At 40.5% G+C, this 19,685-nt stretch overlaps 1 protein-coding gene across 1 annotated transcript in view; it reads left to right on the top strand.

The window, feature by feature from the left end:
- The window catches only part of gabbr1b (gamma-aminobutyric acid (GABA) B receptor, 1b), a 102,626-nt gene that overhangs the window by 23,341 nt on the left and 59,600 nt on the right, over positions 1-19,685 (top strand). Inside the window, exons 4-8 of the mRNA XM_030741798.1 lie at positions 5,970-6,071; positions 9,086-9,151; positions 9,708-9,899; positions 11,845-12,090; positions 13,290-13,353. Of these exons, the coding sequence (XP_030597658.1) occupies positions 5,970-6,071; positions 9,086-9,151; positions 9,708-9,899; positions 11,845-12,090; positions 13,290-13,353 (670 nt within the window). The remainder of the gene's footprint in view (positions 1-5,969; positions 6,072-9,085; positions 9,152-9,707; positions 9,900-11,844; positions 12,091-13,289; positions 13,354-19,685) is intronic.

Genomic DNA, 19,685 nt, shown 5'->3' on the forward strand with positions numbered 1-19,685 from the left:
GTCTCTGAAATAAGTACAGATGTTCATGTTTGTCATTACCATTTTATTTGTTTAGAGAATTGTGAACTTCACATTGTGTATCTAATCAGAGTCTCAGCAACCTTCAGTCAGAGACTGAGACTGGATCACAGCTTTAACCTCTGCAGAGTCACAGACAGACACAAACCTTCCAAATCACACACAAGCAGCCCAGTCTCATCATTTTTGGATGCCTCTACGGTACACTACACTGTGATCAATATATTAAAAATTATAAATGAAAAGATAACATTCACATAAAGCTGTTTGAAAGTAAAATTAATAGGTACTTTCCAATAATATTTTTAAGGATCTCTGTCAGAGACCAGACAGAGCCATGACTCTCAAGAACCAGAGACTGAAATATGGAAAGAAAAAAAAAATCCCTATGAGAAATAAATGTGCAACAGTAAATATTTTGTGCAGTGGAAAATAAACGTTTTGAATCAAAAGCTTCGGATATCATCAAACCAGAAATATAGAACTCATTTTTTTCTTTAATAACACACCTTAGCATGCAGTAATATGACACGTTTCCAAACAACAATACATAGATTTTATTCAATGTTTTGATTGTGGCAGTGAAAACACATGTTGCTGTGCACTGAGACCATGAAGCCCACTTCTCTGAAGCAGCTTCTTCTTCTTCTTGGCATCAAAACAGAGGTGGGAGAAATCTACCAAAAGGAGAAAGAACATCTGAGGTGAAACCAGTCAGGACAAATGATTAAATTATATATAGTAGTTCAATACAGCCTCTCAGGTAGCTTTGTGCTGATTTCAGCTCACTGCTCCTGTCTGTGGACCCGTGGTTTTTATGTTTGTAACCACTTAACTTCCATTCATCTATTTAACTCAGGGAGGAGAAATGTCAGGTTGGTGCAGGCTGGTGAGTTTAGGAGGGAGGTGCGTTTGGTTCTCTGTTGTCATTATCTGAAAGATTTGGTTCACCCTGTGGCTGGGCTGTATCTGGGGTTACGTTGGACCTGTCACACTTAGCAAGTTTCCCAGGTTGGTGTTTATGGTTTAGAACTTCTAGCTCTGGAGCAGCATCTGTGGCTGTGTAGGGTCCCGTTGGTTTTTGCTGTTTCTCCAGATCTGCGTTGGAAATTAGGTTATTGATCTCAGTGCATTCCTAAACAGGCTGAACAAGGTTATATATCGTCACCCTCCTAAAAAAATGGTCAAAGACATTTTTAAAATTTTATTTTTGTCTAAATTAAATTTTCAACATTCGGTTCAGTTTTTTGTGTTTTCTGAAAAGCCTGAAAAAAATCAAGGGAGGGTGACGACATGTTTCATGGCTAAATAACATAACTGCTGCAGTCTGATGGTGACAGCGAGATCTGAAGCAGTGGGTGACGAGGAAGAGGAGGAATACAACAATTTGAAGAGATCCCTCAGTCTACAGTCAGCACAAAGGCTACATTAGTGGCTGTTTGAGTTTCCTTCCATCTGCTGTGAACCTGAAGCACGGAGAACACAAAACATCTCTTCCAAATCTGGGATCTCAATTACAAATTTGTTCTTATTAAAGGTGAAATATGTGTTGTGACCTGGCTTTTTATACACCTGGCGACCCTGGGTCATCAGTGGTAACCCATCCCCACCCCCACACCCATCCCACACACATTCCGATCTACTGGCCCCGTGTACATAACAAAAGGTGGCCTAATGAGATGTAAACTGCCATTTGGAGGCGCTTGGTAGAAAAAGGAGTAGTGTGAAAATGCTGGTAGTTCTAGTGGTCCAAGTTGTTCACCCACTCTACTCTAAGGTGCCGTTTACACGAGACCGTTTTCATTTTGAAACGGTGTCGTTTTGATGCGTTTCGGCCTTGCGTTTACACGACAACGGTGTCGTTTTGATGCGTTTCGCCCTTCTGTTTACACGACAACAGAGTGAAAACGATGTGTTTCAGAAACGGGGTCCAGAGTGGAGCGTTTCAGAAACGCACCGGCTTGCGTTTTCGTGTAAACACTTGAAACCGGGGTGATTTGAAAACGCTCGACTCGCACATGCGCACTATGGTTGCGACGGCCAGTTTTTCGCGCACGCGCAAACTGATAAACAGTACTCGCGGATTCACGAGTGCTTCTTATGCTCTTCCTGTGTTTTTACCGTTTTGTAATTCAGCGTTGTGTGCAGCAGCGATCCAACCTCATCATCGGTCCACACAAAACCTCTCACATTGGCCGTTTTGTAAGTAATGAACAATTTGCCGCACTACCTACTGTGTCACTCCACGCATGCGCGTCTTGCGTAAACAAACTGCAAAGAGAAAACCAACGCCAACTTGTGGCCTGGCATGGGAACTACATCGTTTTCATCGTTTCACATGTCCTCGTGTAAACGCGGATCGTTTCTGAAACGCCATCGTGTAAACGAAAGGCTGAAACGCATCAAAACGACACCGTTTCCAGTGAAAACGGCTTCGTGTAAACGGCACCTAAGTCTCAGAGTGGGCTTGCTTTGTGGCCTGAACTTGAGTTCAAGCTTCTCCAAACTCCACTGGTGTTGCTCTGCAGTAGCTGGTCCTCCATCTTCTTTCTGTAGGTGTTTTTTCCATCCCTGATTTTCCTTCTGAGATCCTTCTGCACAGCTCTCAGCTCCTCCTTATTTCCTGATCTAAAGGTTCTCTTCTTCTCCTTCAGGAGAGCCTTTGTTTCAGAGCCACAGTTATGTATAACAAGTAATACTCAAGTGAATGTTAAACATGTATTAAAAGAAAAATGATTCAGCTCAGCTCACAAGAAACTGCTGGATACTATTCTGGAAATGCCTAATGAATACAAGGCCACTGTGAGCAATGACAAACCTTTAAACATGATAATCAAAAAGTACACATTAAGTATCATTGCTCACCTTTATTTATGAGAGTGTCACTTCTCAAAATGATTGCATGCTGTCAGCTCTCATGGGTGAAGTTTGGCTTTGAGGGTTGGAGAAGAAGCTTTCCAGCACCTTTGGATTTCCAATTCAGTTCTGAAAGAGCAAAGACACAAACTACAATGATGTATGAACTGGACATGTTTGATTGTTGCTGCAGCACAAAACAGGTTTATAAACTGAATCAGTAACAAAATTATGGTGTTGAAAGTAAGTAGCCTGATGATTCTAGATTAGTGACTCCAAAGCAGGCTGAGTCAAAACCTGAGATGGAGACTGGGTTTGTTTAAAGCTGAGGACAGTGAATCAGTCCCTGCTCACTGACAGGATTCCCAGAGTCTGGAAGCTTCTCCATGATGGGAATGTAATACACTGTAAGTAATACACTGTAATACACTGCAAGTTTCAGCTCATTCTCAGGTGCTGGCAGGTTTCATGGATCCTCAGGTTTGTCACAGAGGATTAAAGGCAGCCAGACTTTCAGTTTTATGTGTATAGTGCCAAATCACAACAGTCACCTCAAGGCTCTTTCCACAGAGGAGCTGAAGGCTCTGCATCCCATTCCACTCTTAAGTATCATAGGAACCACAAGTAAGCCAGCAGTCTGAAGTATAAACAGACTGCTCTTTGTTTAAATATTGAATATAAGAAACTTGCAAATATAAGGTTTGTTTACAGTGAATATAAAGAAATCACGGGAACCTCCCCAGCAGTCTAGGCCTATAGCAGCATAACTAAGAGAGGCTTCAGGGTCACCTGATCCAGCAACTGTGTTCAGACCAGTATCATTTTATTTTACATTGTGATAAGCCTGGGTCAGTTCAGTGCAGATTAAATGAAGCACTGTACTCGCAGATATTGAATATGGATGCACTGAAGCTCATCAGGATATTTATTTGGAATCTGTGGCTGAAAATAATCATTTTACTTAACTAGTAAGTCCAGAAGCTCATATTTCTGTCATAACATTGTTTAAATAGTGAACGCTTTCCTACGATATCCGCTAACATTTGCACAGAAAATTTAAGCTAGCGTCTCAAAGACGGCAAAACCCGCAATAATCTCTACAAATGCATCTCAGAGTTGGGATATCAGCGCTCTCTTACACCACATTAATCTAATTTCAAGTGCTTATTGAACTCACGGCCGTAATAATATCACTATATAAACGCTGTCCATTGAAATCCTCTTACCTGAACACTGCAGCATCCGCCGGAAGTCAGCGAGCATGGCTTCTGTAGTCCTTCTTCTGTAGTCCTTCGTCTGTAGTCCTTCTCTGTCAGTGATCCTCCGTTAGAACGATAACTACCTTCTCGACTGACTACGAGGTGCAGACGGCCCTTGCTGGCCCATATTTACAGGCCTGAAAACCGCTAATAAAGTCAGTAATTACCTCATAACATCCGAAGCGGGTGAACTAATGCAATTAGCTGGACAGCAACGGGAATACGCGTGACCATGGTTACGGCCGATGGGGTGATGGGTATTGTAGTTCATTTATTTATTCATCGTTGGTTCATGGATTTAACACAGAGGGAAAACGGCTTCAGACCACGGAACTCACAGAAAAAATTGGACACCGAATATAGCACTAACCATAAACACGTAAATATAAATTTAGACCTAAAAAGCCCCACAAATGTCATCGTTACAACCATAAGCAGCACCCCACATTAAATGAAACGAGGAGAAATTCATGTCAAAAGGAAAAGTGGCGGTTAAGGATCGCAATTAAAGGCATAATTCAGCTTCTGAGCTTCCAGTTCAAAAGAAAAGGGGGGAAAAAAGGGGGACAGGGGCAAAAAAAAAAAAAAAAAAAAACTATACTGCAGCTTAGAAGCCGTGCTCAGAGGCACGAACTTTATCCCACTGCATTTCAGGCAGGTTAGAAGTCGTGCCGAGTAACACGAAAAAAGAGGGAATTCGTGTTCATGAGCACGAATCAATAGATTAAATTTCGTGACTACTGCACGAACTGCCGTGAGACCGGGTTGGCTCAGCGCAGCACCGCTTCTTTTTTAACCTACTGTATTTATTTACTTATTTAGTTAAAAGATGAAGTGAAACAAAGGAATCTTTTGGTGATTCGCAATGGAAATGTGTGAAAGGTCATACTGACAAAAATTTTAGGCATCTATTTTAGGTTTTCAAAACTTGATACTTCACCAAAACTTTTTTGAATCACAGAACTCAACGTTTTTGTTAAGAAGGCGCCACCTTTTGGTGACAGTCTACAATTGAGGGAAAGGGGTGTGTTCATGCTGGAAAGTAGATACGCCCAGGAGAAGGAGGGGGACTTCCAGCCCGACGACAGCCGGACGTCGGCCAGCTGGGGGCTGGACTTCAGCTGGCCGACGTCTGGCTGGATGCGGCAACATTAGGTGGCTGCATCTGTAAATGCTGTGTATCTGGCTCTCAGCAGCACACACACTTCAGCACACATCCAGGGTTTGTCATTTTTGCGACACTTGGCTTGACTAACGTCACGTCGTCAATACATTTATCAATTTAGCTGATGACTGATTCAGTGTATTCCTCCAGGTCAAGCACCCTGCCATTTGTTGCTAACATCTTGATGTCAGATACCACACCACACCTTCATGGGTCTAGTGGAGTCCATGCCTCGATGGGTCAGGGCTGTTAGGCAGGTGGACCTAATATTATGCCTGATTGCTCTAGGCATCACTGTGTGATACATACAAGATTTTATTTAGTTTCTCTGTTCTCATTTCCTATTTCTCTGCCGTCCCTTACTCTCTGCACACACTACCATGTCTACCTTCCCATGTTTGTTTTTTCTCCATCCTTCTCTCTGTGCTGTTTTATGTGATTGTTATTACATCACCCTCACCACCCACTGTCATTTTTCAGAATGACCATTTTTTTATCTTCCCCCTCACTATTTTGCATCTATTTCAATTACTGTTTACTGTTCTTCACATTTATTCTCACTGCCTACTATTCCCTTATCCTTCTCTTTCCTTTTTTAGCTGCTGTCTCTGTTGTTCTCTCGTCTTCTGCATGCTTATTATTGTGTGCTTGTCTCTCTTTGTGTGTCGCAGACTCTGGATGATCTGGAGGAGAGAGTGAAGGAGGCAGGGATTGAAATCAGTGTTCGTCAGAGTTTCCTCACCGACCCTGCTGTGGCTGTCAAAAACCTCAAGGTGCGATTTCCCCAGTTGTTCTTACACATACCAGGTAGCTGAACACCAATCAGTCAGGCGTTGTTGCAGGAGTTTTTGGATACTTAGCAACAATAAGACAGAAATTTCAGAAGCAGTCTGTTGCCAAGAATGTTATTTGGTAACGCATTGAAATTCTTCCCATTGGCCCAAACTGTGCAGATACTTTATTAAAGTGTTCTCAGATACAATTAATAATCACTAAAATTTGTCCAACTCCTTCACCTAAAACACAGTTCAGTACCTGGAGTCACTTATTATATTCAGTTTATTATCTTATATTATATTCAGTGTCTCTTGTCACTGACCTTGAGAACAGCAGCTGACAAAGGAAGTAAAAGAGGTAAAAAAAAAAAACGCTTAAAATTATTTGATTTGCCAGCAAGAGTTTTGATTAAAAGGACTGATGCATTGTTTGGCTTTATTTATGTGGTAGCTTCACCTGAAAATCTTTAGAATGACGTTACCATATTTGCTGGTGTTCTTCTAATTTCATTCTGGTGGAACACAGTGATTGGAAAATGTCAAAATTATCTTATGTCTGTTTATTGACAGAGCCAAAGGCCGGTTAGTATGGCCCTGGCTGGGTAGTTGAGTGGTAAGCACTGTTGCTTCACAGCAACGAGGTTCCTGGTTTGAACCCTGACTGGGGCCTTTCTGTGTGGAGATTGCATATCCTCCCTGTGCTTCTGTGGGTTTCCTCTGGGTACTTTGGCTTCTTCCCAAAGGCATTCATGTTAGGTTAAATGGTGACATTAACTACATTAGCTGTGGATATGAGGTAAATAAAGTGCTTGAGGTGTATAGAATAAAGCACTGTGTGAATCTATGATTAATATGTGACTTGAACTCTGAAGTACTTTGACTATTCAGTAAGACTAGAAAAACCTATATACCGTATTTTTCGGACTATACGTCGCTCCGGAGTATAGGTCGCACCAGCCAAAAAATGCATAATAAAGAAGAAAAAAACATATATAGGTCGCACTGGACTATAAGTCGCACTTTTTTTGGGGGGGGGGGGGGGGGGGGGGGGGGGTTGATAGAATCCGAGACCCAGAGCAGAAATTCCATCTTGAACGGCAATTTAAAATAATAATGGATTAAAGAACAGGACGAACACGGTTACGCCTACGTTATGCTAACGTAGCACATTCAGCTACATGACGCACAACGAACACGTGTTCGGTATTGTAACGTTGTAAACACACTTCCAAAGTCGGCGATATGCACAACAAAGGTCGTCTTTATTAACAGAAAACCAGCTGCTGTAGGCCACAGCCACGCCAACCACAACTACAACAGCGGAACAGCAACACACACACAGGCAAGCTCTCGGTCTTTTTCTCTCTCTCCATGCTGCCTTCACGAACCTCCCGAACAGTCCGAAATCCCACAACATCAACACGCTCTCTAACTAAGAGAATCGCTACAGTATGTTAACGTAACATTAAGTTATTCAGATAACCATAGCATAAAGAACATACTAACAAGTTAACCAAACCATCAATCCATTGAATTCTTCATCCTCGGTGTCACTTCTAAACAATTCCGTACACTCCGTAGACGAAGCGCCGCTTCCTCTTCTGTGTCGCGTTAGTCAGACTCGTCGTCAGCTGCAGTTCCAATTATTCCAGCCTTTCTGAATCCCAACAGGATGGTTTGTCACTGAAGCCCATGTTTTCTTGATCCATCCAATGACTTCCAGGAAAGTTGGGTGGCGCATTCTCCCAGTTGCCGTTAAGCTGTGCTCTCCATCCATCATCCACTGCGCCCACAGGTTACGCAAGACTGCCTTAAAGCTGCAGCTCACGGAGATGTCAAGTGGCTGGAGTATTTTGGTTCATGTGTTATAAATGTCACATATACGTCGCTCCGGAGTATAGGTCGCACCCCCAGCCAAACTATGAAAAAAAGTGCGACTTATACTCCGGAAAATACGGTAAATATGAGTGCATTACATTTGGGTGATTTTTTTTTTTTTTTGTGGCACAAATAGTAATAAATGACTTAAGAGGTTTTATAGTTAATGCAGACAGAGAAAATGAAAAGCATGATTAAAGGAGAATGCACATTTAATGCACCTTGGGGAAAATTGTGCTGTGAGTTTTTGCTATATAAATAAAACTGAATTGAAACTGGCAGAAAACAAGGTGAAGGTATACTATTACTAGTTGTTATAGCTGTGGGCTTTGAAACATGCTACATATGGAACGCAACCTAATTTAGACTATTTAAATGGAATTTTTCATGTGACACTTTGTTACACTCAGATCAAATAAACCATCGATCAGTTTCTGACATGGTGGCAGCAAATAAATAAGACTTAGACTCAAAACAATCCATGGCACTGGTATTTGTATGTATGTATTTTTCCAGTGTATGGAAACCATTTGGCAACCACCCCTTTATAGCAAAGAAGTGCCAGGATTGTTCAGTACGAGATAAAGAAGCTCAATCAGTTTGCACAAAAATTGAGCAGCAGCTTTCTGAGCATTCAACAATACAGTACAGACTAACACCGCAGCCCAATAAAGCTATGAGCACTAAAAGAAACACTCCCACAAATGAAAATTGGTAGTCAGACTGTGTATTCATTTACCAATATTTACTGTACGTGAGACTCTGTGTGCCCCTGGACCAGGAGTGAAAGATCGAGGAAGCTGTAAACAGTCACCAAAGAAGGTTCCAGTGTTTGCCGATTTGCTTTCTTCCACACATATACCTTACAGTGACCTTGTTCAGCATGTCAGCCTAGTTTTTGTGTGTAAGATTAACTGGCCTTTGCAGAAAAATACAAAACAAAAAATCCCCCAAACAGAACATGGGGACAGGATGAATGCATTCCAGTGGAGAGGAGGTCTACAACTGTGTGATGCATGAGATGGGAGGAACGTTGGCTTCTTTGCGCTCAGTCCACACCATTGGGGCTCTAACTTGTGTTTTCTGTCTCTTCCCTCTGTGACTGCTGTCTTCATTTTATTTTCACTTCCAAGCGTCAAGATGCCAGAATTATTGTGGGCCTGTTCTATGAGACAGAGGCGAGGAAGGTCTTCTGTGAGGTAATGTCCTAACCTGCTGAGATTAATGTGTCTAATTTTAAGTATTAAGGACAAGTAACAGAGTGAGAGCTCAGTGATAATGTGGTAATAGGTGAAACAAGCAGGTAATAATATAGAATTTGCAATTGTTTACCATAGTAATATCCCAATAATTGTCTCGTATCAGCAGTGGTTATGCCTGAGTAGTATTACACTGAAATGCTTATCAAGCAAAACCAATCAATAAAAGTATAGTAATATAACCATATGATTACCTGTTGGCAATAAAATGGTGATATCTGTGAATTAGAATTTTTATATTCTGACTGTGATACCAACCTCATAATATTACTATTAGGATACTATTACCATATTAATAATGTGTAAAATTTTGTTTTAACATTATTAATTAGGGTGGACTTGTTTGCATTAAAAAAGTATAAAATACACAGTTTTTGTTTTTTTTTTACACTAAGACACCGAGGGGAATCAAGAGAATATCTTTCTCGTTTTACTTTTCCTTTGCTGTTGAATTAAATTTCAAATTTGCACATTTTCTTCTGTTGTCTGTGTCCAGGTTTACAAGGAGAAACTGTATGGGAAAAAATATGTTTGGTTCCTCATTGGTTGGTATGCAGACAACTGGTTTAAGATCAAGGACCCGTCCATCAACTGTACTGTGGAGCAGATGACAGAGGCTGTGGAGGGTCATGTGACCACTGAGATTGTTATGCTTAACCCAGAAACAGTGCGAGGAGCCTCTAACCTGGTAAGACATGCATTCTCTTATAACATAATTTATCAGTGATAAGTTAAAATTCAGAAAAATTCTCTTCTCACAAGAGGAGCCAAAATGGGAGAAATAGTCTCAGTGTTTCTAGTCCCTGTCAGTACTCTCACAGCAGCATTTTGGATCAGCTGAAGGCTTTTCAGGGAGCTTTTAGGACAACTGGATAGTAATGAATTACAATAATCCAGCCCATTAGACATAACTGCATGAATTAGCTTTTCAGCATCAGTCTCAGACAGCAGGTTTCTATTTTAGAGCTATTGCAGAAATGCAAGAAAGCAGTCCAACATAAACAAAAAATGAGTCCAAGAATCCTGACAGTGTTACTGGAGGCCAAGGTAATGCCATCCAGAGTAAGTATCTGGTTAGACACCATGTTTCTAAGGTTAGTAGGGCTGTGTACAATAACTTCATTTTTATCTGAATTTAGAAGCAGGAAATTAGAGGTCATCCAGGCTTTTACGTCTTCGAGACAGTTTAACTAATTGATGTGTGTCATCTAGCTTCATGGATAGATAAAGTTGGGTATCATCTGCATAACAATGAAGATGTATGCAGATGATTCCCCTACATTGCTTTACATGGTTCCCCTAGGCCTTATACTGTATAGGGGAAGCATGTAAAACAATGTAAATAGAATTGTTTGTAGCACAGAACCCTGTGGAAGTCCATATTTAACCTTAGCTTGTAAAGAAGACCATCCAGTTACATGAACAAATTGGAGTCTATTAGATATGATTCAAGCCATTCCAGCACAGTACCTTTAATAATTATGGCATGCTCTAATCTCTGCAATAAAATAACTGAGGTCTAGCAGGAGAAGCACAGATATCCACAGTCAGAGGCCATAAGAAGATCATTTGTAACCTTCACTAATGCTGTTTCTGTACTGTGATGAATTCTGAAACCTGAATATAACTTCAAATAAGCCATTCCTCTATTGATGATCAGTTAGCTGTTTTACAGCTACTCTTTCAAGACTTTGGGGGATAAAACAAAGGTTGGAGACTGGCCTATAATTAGCTAAGACAGCTGGGTCAAGTGATGGCTCTTTAAATAGTGGTTTGACTGCTACAATTTTTTCTCTAATGGTTAAATTGTTATTTCTGAAGAAATTCATGAAGTCATTACTAATTAAGGTTAATGGAATACTCAACTCAGCAGAACTCTGACTCTTTGTCAGCCTGGCTACAGTGCTGTAAAGAAACCTAGGACTGCTCTTATTTTCTTCAATTAGTGATGAAGAGTAAGATGTTCTAGCTTTACAGAGGGCTTTTTTTTATAGAGCAACAAACTCTTTTTTCTAGGCTAAATGAAGATCTTCTGAACTAGTGAGATGCCATTTCCTGTCCAGCTTAGGGGTCATCTTCTTTAAGCTCCATGTTTGTGAGTGGCCAGTGAGTCACGCACTTATGATTTGATGCTTTTTTTTTTTCAGAGGAACCACAGTATCCAGGGTCATACGCAGAGAGGATGTTAAAGTACTGATGAGATAATCAGGCTCTGTGGGAGCAGAGTTTAGGTAGCTGCTCTTCACCGTGTTGGCACATGGCACTGAAGAAGATCATAATGAAGGATTTAAATCTTTAAACTAATTGTAGCAGTTTCAGAAAAACTTCTACTCTAATAATATTTATTCCCCACTGTAGTGTAATCCATTATTGTAAGTGTAAATGTTATTAAGAAATCATCATACAAAAGAGGATTTTCAGGGAATAATGTTTCCAGGAATGCTGTTAGCTCCTGTGCCATATATGAGAACAAGTCCAGAGTGTGGTGTAACTGGTGGGTGGGCTAATTTATATTTTGAGAGGAGCCAGTTGAGTCTAATAATAGATTAAATGTGTGTTAAAATGACCCACTACACCGTCAAACATCATCTATGTGTAACCTTCTGTCTTCTGTCGTGGTCTCTCTTATTCAGACATCTCAAGAATTTCTTGCTCAGCTGATGTCCAAACTTGGGGGTAAAAATCCAGAAGAAACTGGTGGTTTCCAGGAGGCTCCACTGGCCTATGATGCTGTGTGGGCTCTAGCCCTGGCCCTCAACAAAACCGTGGGACCCCTTAGGGCCAAGGGTCATCGCCTTGAAGATTTTAACTACAACAACCGAGATATCACTGCTGAGATCTACCGGGCAATGAACACCAGCTCATTTGAAGGCGTTTCAGTAAGTACAAAACTCAATGCAGGAATGAGAGAAAGGGTTTGGGTGCTGGCCAGGGCTGTGCAATTAATTGAATTTTGATTTTGATTTTAGCACCAAACAAAGACAAAAACAGTATAATCAACAAAAACATTATTATTATTATTAAAATAGTTTTGTCAAATTATGTTCTGCAAGTATACTCTTAGCCCTGATTTATGGTGCAACACTGAGTCTTTGCGGGGCCTACAGCGTAATCTATGTAAGTGACCAGCAATGTTGCCCACACTTAGGTATTATGTCTTAATTATGGTTAATTATCAAGCGGAAAACCTACATCGTAATCTACACCATAATCTGACCTGCATCTCCCGAGAAAAGTAGCTTGTCAGGGCGATGCAGTGATCATGATTGGCCTGGTAAGCACCTTATGTTTTATGGTGCAGTGTTTTTCATTTATAAGCGAGAGAATAACAATCATCGTCTCAATATAAGGAATAATAATCATAGCATCAATATAAGGACTCGCAAATGTCCTGGAGGGAGATTGTTCAAACTATCGCAATGGACGTGAGGGAATGAACAAAGAAATGGAAAAACTAGAGGAGCAAATAGCTTCCCATCCAAAAAAAATTGACCCAGAAGGGAAAAAAGTCCTGAAATTTTATTTATTTCTGTTGGCCACACCGCATGTAAAACACCGGGACACAGCCGCAAGGTAATTAACACAGATTTGCTGCAAGCTGGGGTCTGCACCATCCACAACATGACAAATCTGTTGGTCTAAATATCTTCATCCTTTTTCTTCCTAGTATTTCTAGTTATGATAATTGGAATTACCTTTCTATTTATTTATCTATTTATTATTTGTGTTTAATTTATTATGTATTTTTTATTGCAATTTATTTGTATTTTTTGTATTTTATTTATATTTTATTTATGTATTCAGTATTTTATTTTCAATTTAGTATTTTATTTTCAAGAGACTGTAGAAGTACACTAGATTTCAAGGTATTCACTGTTCTTTGAGAGCAATAAATACAGTTTGTTTACAAAGTCAAAGATAATCCTGATTTCAATATTGACCAAAATAATCATGATTATGATTTTTTTACATAATCGAGCAGCTCTAGTTTTGGCTGAAAAAAATGAGATAGAAAAACACTTGGGTGTGAAGGATGCAGGCAGATACTACAGCATTAACATTTTTCTGCTTCTTTCAGGGTCATGTTGTGTTTGATGCTCAAGGATCTCGAATGGCCTGGACTTTAATTGAACAGCTTCAGGGTATGCTACAGCCACACGCTTTAAATTGAATTCCTTTTAAAAGTTTATTAGATATAGTCTGCCATGATCTTGTCCTTTATTGTATACTCATGTAAAGATATTGATGTATGCCGTGCTTAGACCATTTGCCATGTCAGGTTTTCAAACATGCTTAGACCTTGTACATGCTAAGACCTTGTACATGCTTAGACCTTGTACATGCTTAGACCTTGTACATGTGCAGCATGTTATGCACTGTGAGGAAGGACATTTATTTTTCTATATAAAATTAGCTTTGAAACAGATATTACAATCTGCACTGTTAGTAAGTTCAACTCATCCTCATTGCCATTTATGGTAAATGGACTGGTTCTTATGTAGCGCTTTTCTACTCTACTTCGAGCACTCAAAGTACTTGTCTCATTCACCAGTTCACACACACATTCATACAAGCACTTTTTTCTATGCCTAAACGCTTTCTATCTAACATTCACACTCCCATGGATGCATTGGAGACCAGCTTGGAGTTCAGTATCTTGCCCAAGGATACTTCGGCATGCCTACTAGAGCAGCCAGGCATTGAACCACCAACTTTTCAATTAGTAGATGGCCTTTTATACTTCCTGGGCCACAGCCATTAGTAAGACTTTAGTGTCCTTTTTTTTTTAATGTGAAGTGCTTTCAAATTAAGGATTTTCAAGGATCTCTGAAGCAAAAATAAATCTGTTTTCTCTAAGCATGTATCATTAAGAAGCATATTTTGCTCACAATTTCAAGGCACTGTATGATTAAATATTGTATGTTTAGCCTCCTTTATGGGCATTAAAATTCAAAAATTCGAAACCCCCATCCCTCTTACCTGTCAGATTACTGCTCTCTTTATTCCCCTGACAGTTTACACCAAGCATGTTTAACATGCGTTAATATGTAGAATCATTCTTTTTCAACTCTGATGTGCAACAAGGATGAGAAAACTAGATGTAAAAACCAGGATGTTACTTTTTAATGCTAAGAACAATTCATTTTATCACAACATAAAAACTTTTTCGGTTCTGAGTCAGGTACAGCTGGTTTCTGCTGGCCAAAATAATAAGCAGTAATTCAGGATGGCAGCTGTACTTAAGTATTTTCACTAGAAAAAACATTTGATAACGTGGAGTTATTGTAGGTACAATTTAAGGACTCTCAAAGAATTGTTAAGATATTCTATGGATGTATTTTACATGAGGCCTCAGAACCAGACTCAGGGAAGGGTAGTCATCTGCTGCTACCACTTGTTAGTGAGGGGAAGGCGACAGGACAAAAGACACACTGTGGAAGAGATCCAGAGATTAATAATAACTAATTAAATTAAATGCAGACTGGTGTATAAACACATAGGATGAAAAGAGGTGAGTGAAGAAGAAACACTCGGTGCATCATGGGAACCCCCCCCCAACAGCCTAGGCCTATTGCAGCATAACTAAGGGAGGCTTCAGGGTCACCTGATCATACCAATATACCAATATGGAAGAAATATACTCTCACATTCTAGTCCCTGTCAGTACTCTCACTGCAGCATTTTTGATCAACTGAAGGCTTTTCAGGGAGTTTTTCAGATGTGAGTTTGAATTTTATGTTTTCAGAGAGCTTTTAGGAACACCCTGATAATATATAATATATAGCCTATAATTAGCTAAGATGGGTTAAGTGACATCATTTTAAGCAATGGCTTAATTACCTTAAAGGCCTGTGGTATGTAGCCAATCAATAAAGATAGATTGATCATATTTAAAATTGAAGCATTAATTAATGGTAGGACTTCTTTAAACAGTCTTGTAGGAATGGGGTCTAATAGGTGGTCAGATGGTTTGGAGGAAGTAACTATTAAAATGAACTCAGAAAGATCAATCACAGAGAAAGACTACATATCAGTAGTTTTGAAAGTAGCTGTACATAATGATATGAATGTGAGGTGGTTATGAATATTTTTTTTCTAATGGTTAAAAATGTATTTGTGAAGAAATTCAGGAAATCATTACTAGTTAATGTTAAAGGAATACTCAGCCCTGACTCTGAGCCTGGGTACAGTGCTGAAAAGAAACCTGGGGTTGTTCTTGTGTTCAGTGATGAATAGTGAGATGTCCTAGCTTTACAGAGGGCTTTTTTTATGGAGCAACAAACTCTTTTTCTAAATTAGAGACAAGATTTCCACTTCAGGTTACAGGTTATTTGCTTCAAGCTGCATGTTTGTGAGTTATACCAGGGAGTCAGGCACTTCTGATTTGATGCTCTCTTTTTCAGTGGAGCCACAGTATCCAGTGAGGATGTAAAAGTACTGGCAAGATAATCGAGTTCTGTGGGAGCAGAGTTTAGGTAGATGCTCTGGACTGTGATGGCACTTGGCATTTAACATAACAGTGGAGGAATAATATCTTCCTGTGCAATAAACATATTACTCACACACAGAGCTACTGCATCACTGTTAATTTCATATAATGGACTGAGGTGGCTGAGTGCACATGTGACATTATCATGCTTGTGTGTTCTGTTTGTAGTGGAGAGGCTCTGGAATACTGGCATGCCTTTGAACTGAGCTTGTGTTCTCCCACGTAGTCTGTGCTTTTTGTTCCTCTGACAGTGCTGAGATTTGTGCCTCTTGAAGGCTCTCTCTGTGTGTGTGTGTGTGTGTGTGTGTGTGTGTGTGTGTGTGTGTGTGTGTGTGTGTGTGTGTGTGTGTGTGTGTGTGTGTGTGTGTGTGTGTGTGTGTGTGTGTGTGTGTGTGTGAGAGAGAGAGAGAGAGAAAGAGTATATTTTTGATATACACTATATTGCCAGGAGTATTCACTCATCTGCCTTCACATGAACTTGAATTGAATCCCATTCTTAATCCAGAGGGTTTAATACGATGTCGGCCCACCCTCTGCAGCTAGAACAGCTTCAGCGCTTCTGGGAGGGCTTTCTACAAGGTTTAGGAGTGTTTAAGGGAATTTTTGACCATTCTTCCAGATCACATTTGTGAGGTCAGACACTGAGTTGGACGAGAAGGTCTCGCAGTCTCCACTCTAATTTATCCCAAAGGGGTTCAGTTGGGCTGAGGTCAGGACTCTGTGCAGGCCAGTCAAGTTCTTCCACACCAAACTCACTCATCCATGTCTTTATGGAGCTGCTTTGTGCACTGGTGCGCAGTCATGTTGGAACAGGAAGGGGCCATCCCCAAACTGTTCCCACAGAGTTGGGAGCATCAAATTGTCCAAAAGGTCTTGGTATGCTGAAGCATTAAGAGTTCCTATCACTGAAACTAAGGGGCTGAGCCCAGGTCCTGAAAAACAACCCCACACAATAGAATAGAATAGAATGCCTTTATTGTCATTATACACAATGTACAATGAGATTGGAGGGCCACTCCTGTTCCATGCTGTAGAAAGTCACACTTTCTAAAATATAAAATAAAATTTCTAAAAATATACAGAAAACTGAATGTATAAAAATATATATATTGTAAAAAATAAAATAAGTGTAGACATATAATAATGAAGATGGTGAGTATTGCAGCATCTAGGTAGTGAAAAGCAAAGTTAGCCAACTATCAGAGCTGCAGAAAGCTGACATGAAAAAAGGGGAGCCTAAGTAGTACACAAATACCCAAGGATTTACAAACTGCCCAACACCAGCACCAGGCCCTGACATGATCCACACATACTTGCTAAAGAAGCTAACTGCAGTCCATGAGCACCTGGCAGCACAAATAAAGCAGCTGCAAATGACTAAGATGCACCCGCAGTGGCTCACCGAAGGCTGGACAGTCCTAATTCCCAAGAATCCCCAGAAGGGACCGGTCCCCTCCAAGTACTGGCCAATAACCTGACTCATTACAACATAGACGCACCTGTAAGGCATCATAGCAGCTAAGATTGGTTACAAGAAAGCCTATGACTCAGTTTCTCCCACATGAGTCCTGGAATGCCTAGAACTGTACAAGATCAAAAGGACCCTTAGACCCTTCATCAGGAACTCAATGGGGATGTGGAGAACAACACTAGACCATCAACTGTGAGCTTTACCGAGGACATGCTCTGTCCCACTGCATGCTGGAACTCACTCAGCCAGGTCATTAACAAAACTGGACCCAGATACCGTCTACTGAATAGCCACCTCATCTACATGGATGACATCAAGCTGTAAGCCGTAAGTGAATGACACATCAATTCACTGATCCACATCACTGGGATCTACAGCAACGACATCGGAATGTCATTTGGACTGGAGAAATGGTCGGGAATTTTCTTTATAATTATATGCCAGGTGTCATACAATAGACCCTGAATACCTGGGGGGGGGGGGTTTAGCTTTTTAATGTATGCACACTATTTGAGTCTGCTATTCTCATGGAACAGGGCTGCACTAGCCATCATGAGTGCCATGTCTTCAACATCAACACATTGTTAATGCATGTGGCATGTACATGGCTGAGGAATATGAAGAAGAAATGAACAGCTCAAACTGAAGAGAAGGCGAGAAAGAGAACAGATACGCAGTAGCACACTGTTAACAATGATGATACCTGAAGGCTCTACCTCCCATTCAGCATCTGGATACTCTGGGACTATAAGTAATCCTGCACTCGGTGAGCAAAGTTCTGCAATAGAATGATGCTAAAGAGCACTTTAAGATGGTGGCACCTCATCATTCAGGACTTTGTATGTGAGGTGAAGGATTTTAACCCTTTAACACTGAACACAATCACAGACAGATTTGAAAAAGTGTGGTGTTTTTCTATGTCTCCACCACCCTCAAAGGAGTGGTTTTGCAGGCTTTCTGTGGAAGTGAGCTTACTGTAATAACCACATATTGGCTGTGAAGCATAATTTCTCAGTTTTCAGAAACCATTTGAATTTTTCTGATAGGACAAACTGGTGTATAATTACAGTAATGCAAAGTACGCTTTTTCAAATTTGCCAGCATGATATGCTCGGTGTTAAAGGGTCATGATTGTGGCTCTTAGAGGGTTAAAGTAGTGTGTAAAATCTCACCACTTGATATCAGTAGATTGCAGATTGCAGTCAAGAGAGTTTTCTTTTCTTACCCCTCACAATTCAAGTGCAAAATCCTTGCTGGATGGCAAACAACTCTGGCCACTATCTATAGTGAGTGAAGGCTGTCAGTCCACTGCTTACCTCCGTTGTCAGTTTTTGGCCAGATCTATTTACACTGGAGGAGGCTATGAGTCAGTGAAGCTCACTTCTGTCCAATGACAGTGATACTGAGGAGAGTAACTTTCTTTGAAGTGGATCTAACATTGTTGGACTCTTAACGAATGATGTGATGTGAGAATAAAATCAAATTGTTAATCGGAGGAAAGTGTGATATTTAGAATACTCATGCCTCACATTAGGTGACATAATGTTAGCTTATAACCAGCTGTTTTTGTTTAGCCAGACAGCTCATTGTCAGCTGTCTGGAGATTTTATTTTTATTTTTTTTTTGGGGGGGGGGGGGGGGGGGTGTCTCATGTCTAATCTGCTGACAATAAGTAAATGCAACAATATCGGGAATAAATAATCATGTTTCTGCATGTTTTCATGTGTTAGAGCCCTGACACATTATTGGTTCCTAGGATACTTAAGAGTAGAATGGGAGGCAGAGCCTTCAGCTTTCAGGCCCCTCTTCTGTGGAACCAGCTCCCAGCTTGGATTCGGGAGACAGACACCCTCTCTATTTCTAAGAGTAGGCTTGAAACTTTCCTTTTTGCTCATGCTTATAGTTAGGGTGGATCAGGTGACCCTCAACCACCCCTTAATTATGCTGCAATAGACCTAGGCTGTTGGGTCTACTGCAGCATAATCATTAGTTATTATTAATCTCTGGCTCTCTTCACCTCCATCCTTAGTGTACTACATATGTGGCTGGTCTCTTGCCATATACATAACACACAATTAGGTGGAGAAGCTATTTAATCTTGGCCATTGTATTCAAAATGGCAGGACATCATGGTGGCTCCCAAAAACCAGCACTTAGTTCCTATGTAATGGAATAATTTTAAGTCTCTGAGAAGCCATCAGTTTGTTGGAAGATGTAATCACACACGCTGGCTCAGAAGGCAGAGCAGGTCATCTACTTGATCCCTGGCTACTTCCATCTTCATGCCAAAATATCCTTGGGTAAGATTCGGAACCCTGAGTTGCTTCCAGTGTGTTCATCGGACTGTGATTGTGTGTGTGAATGTTAGACAGAAAGCGCTTAGACATAGACAGTGCTTGTATGAATGTGTGTGTGAATGCGAGAATGAGACATGCTGTATAAAGTGTTTTGAGTGCCAGTGAAGAGTAGAAAAGCGCTATATAAGAGCCATCTCTGAGCTTCTTGAAGGGCAT

This window comes from Archocentrus centrarchus, chromosome 11 (assembly GCF_007364275.1).
Source record: "Archocentrus centrarchus isolate MPI-CPG fArcCen1 chromosome 11, fArcCen1, whole genome shotgun sequence".
Lineage (NCBI taxonomy): Eukaryota > Metazoa > Chordata > Actinopteri > Cichliformes > Cichlidae > Archocentrus > Archocentrus centrarchus.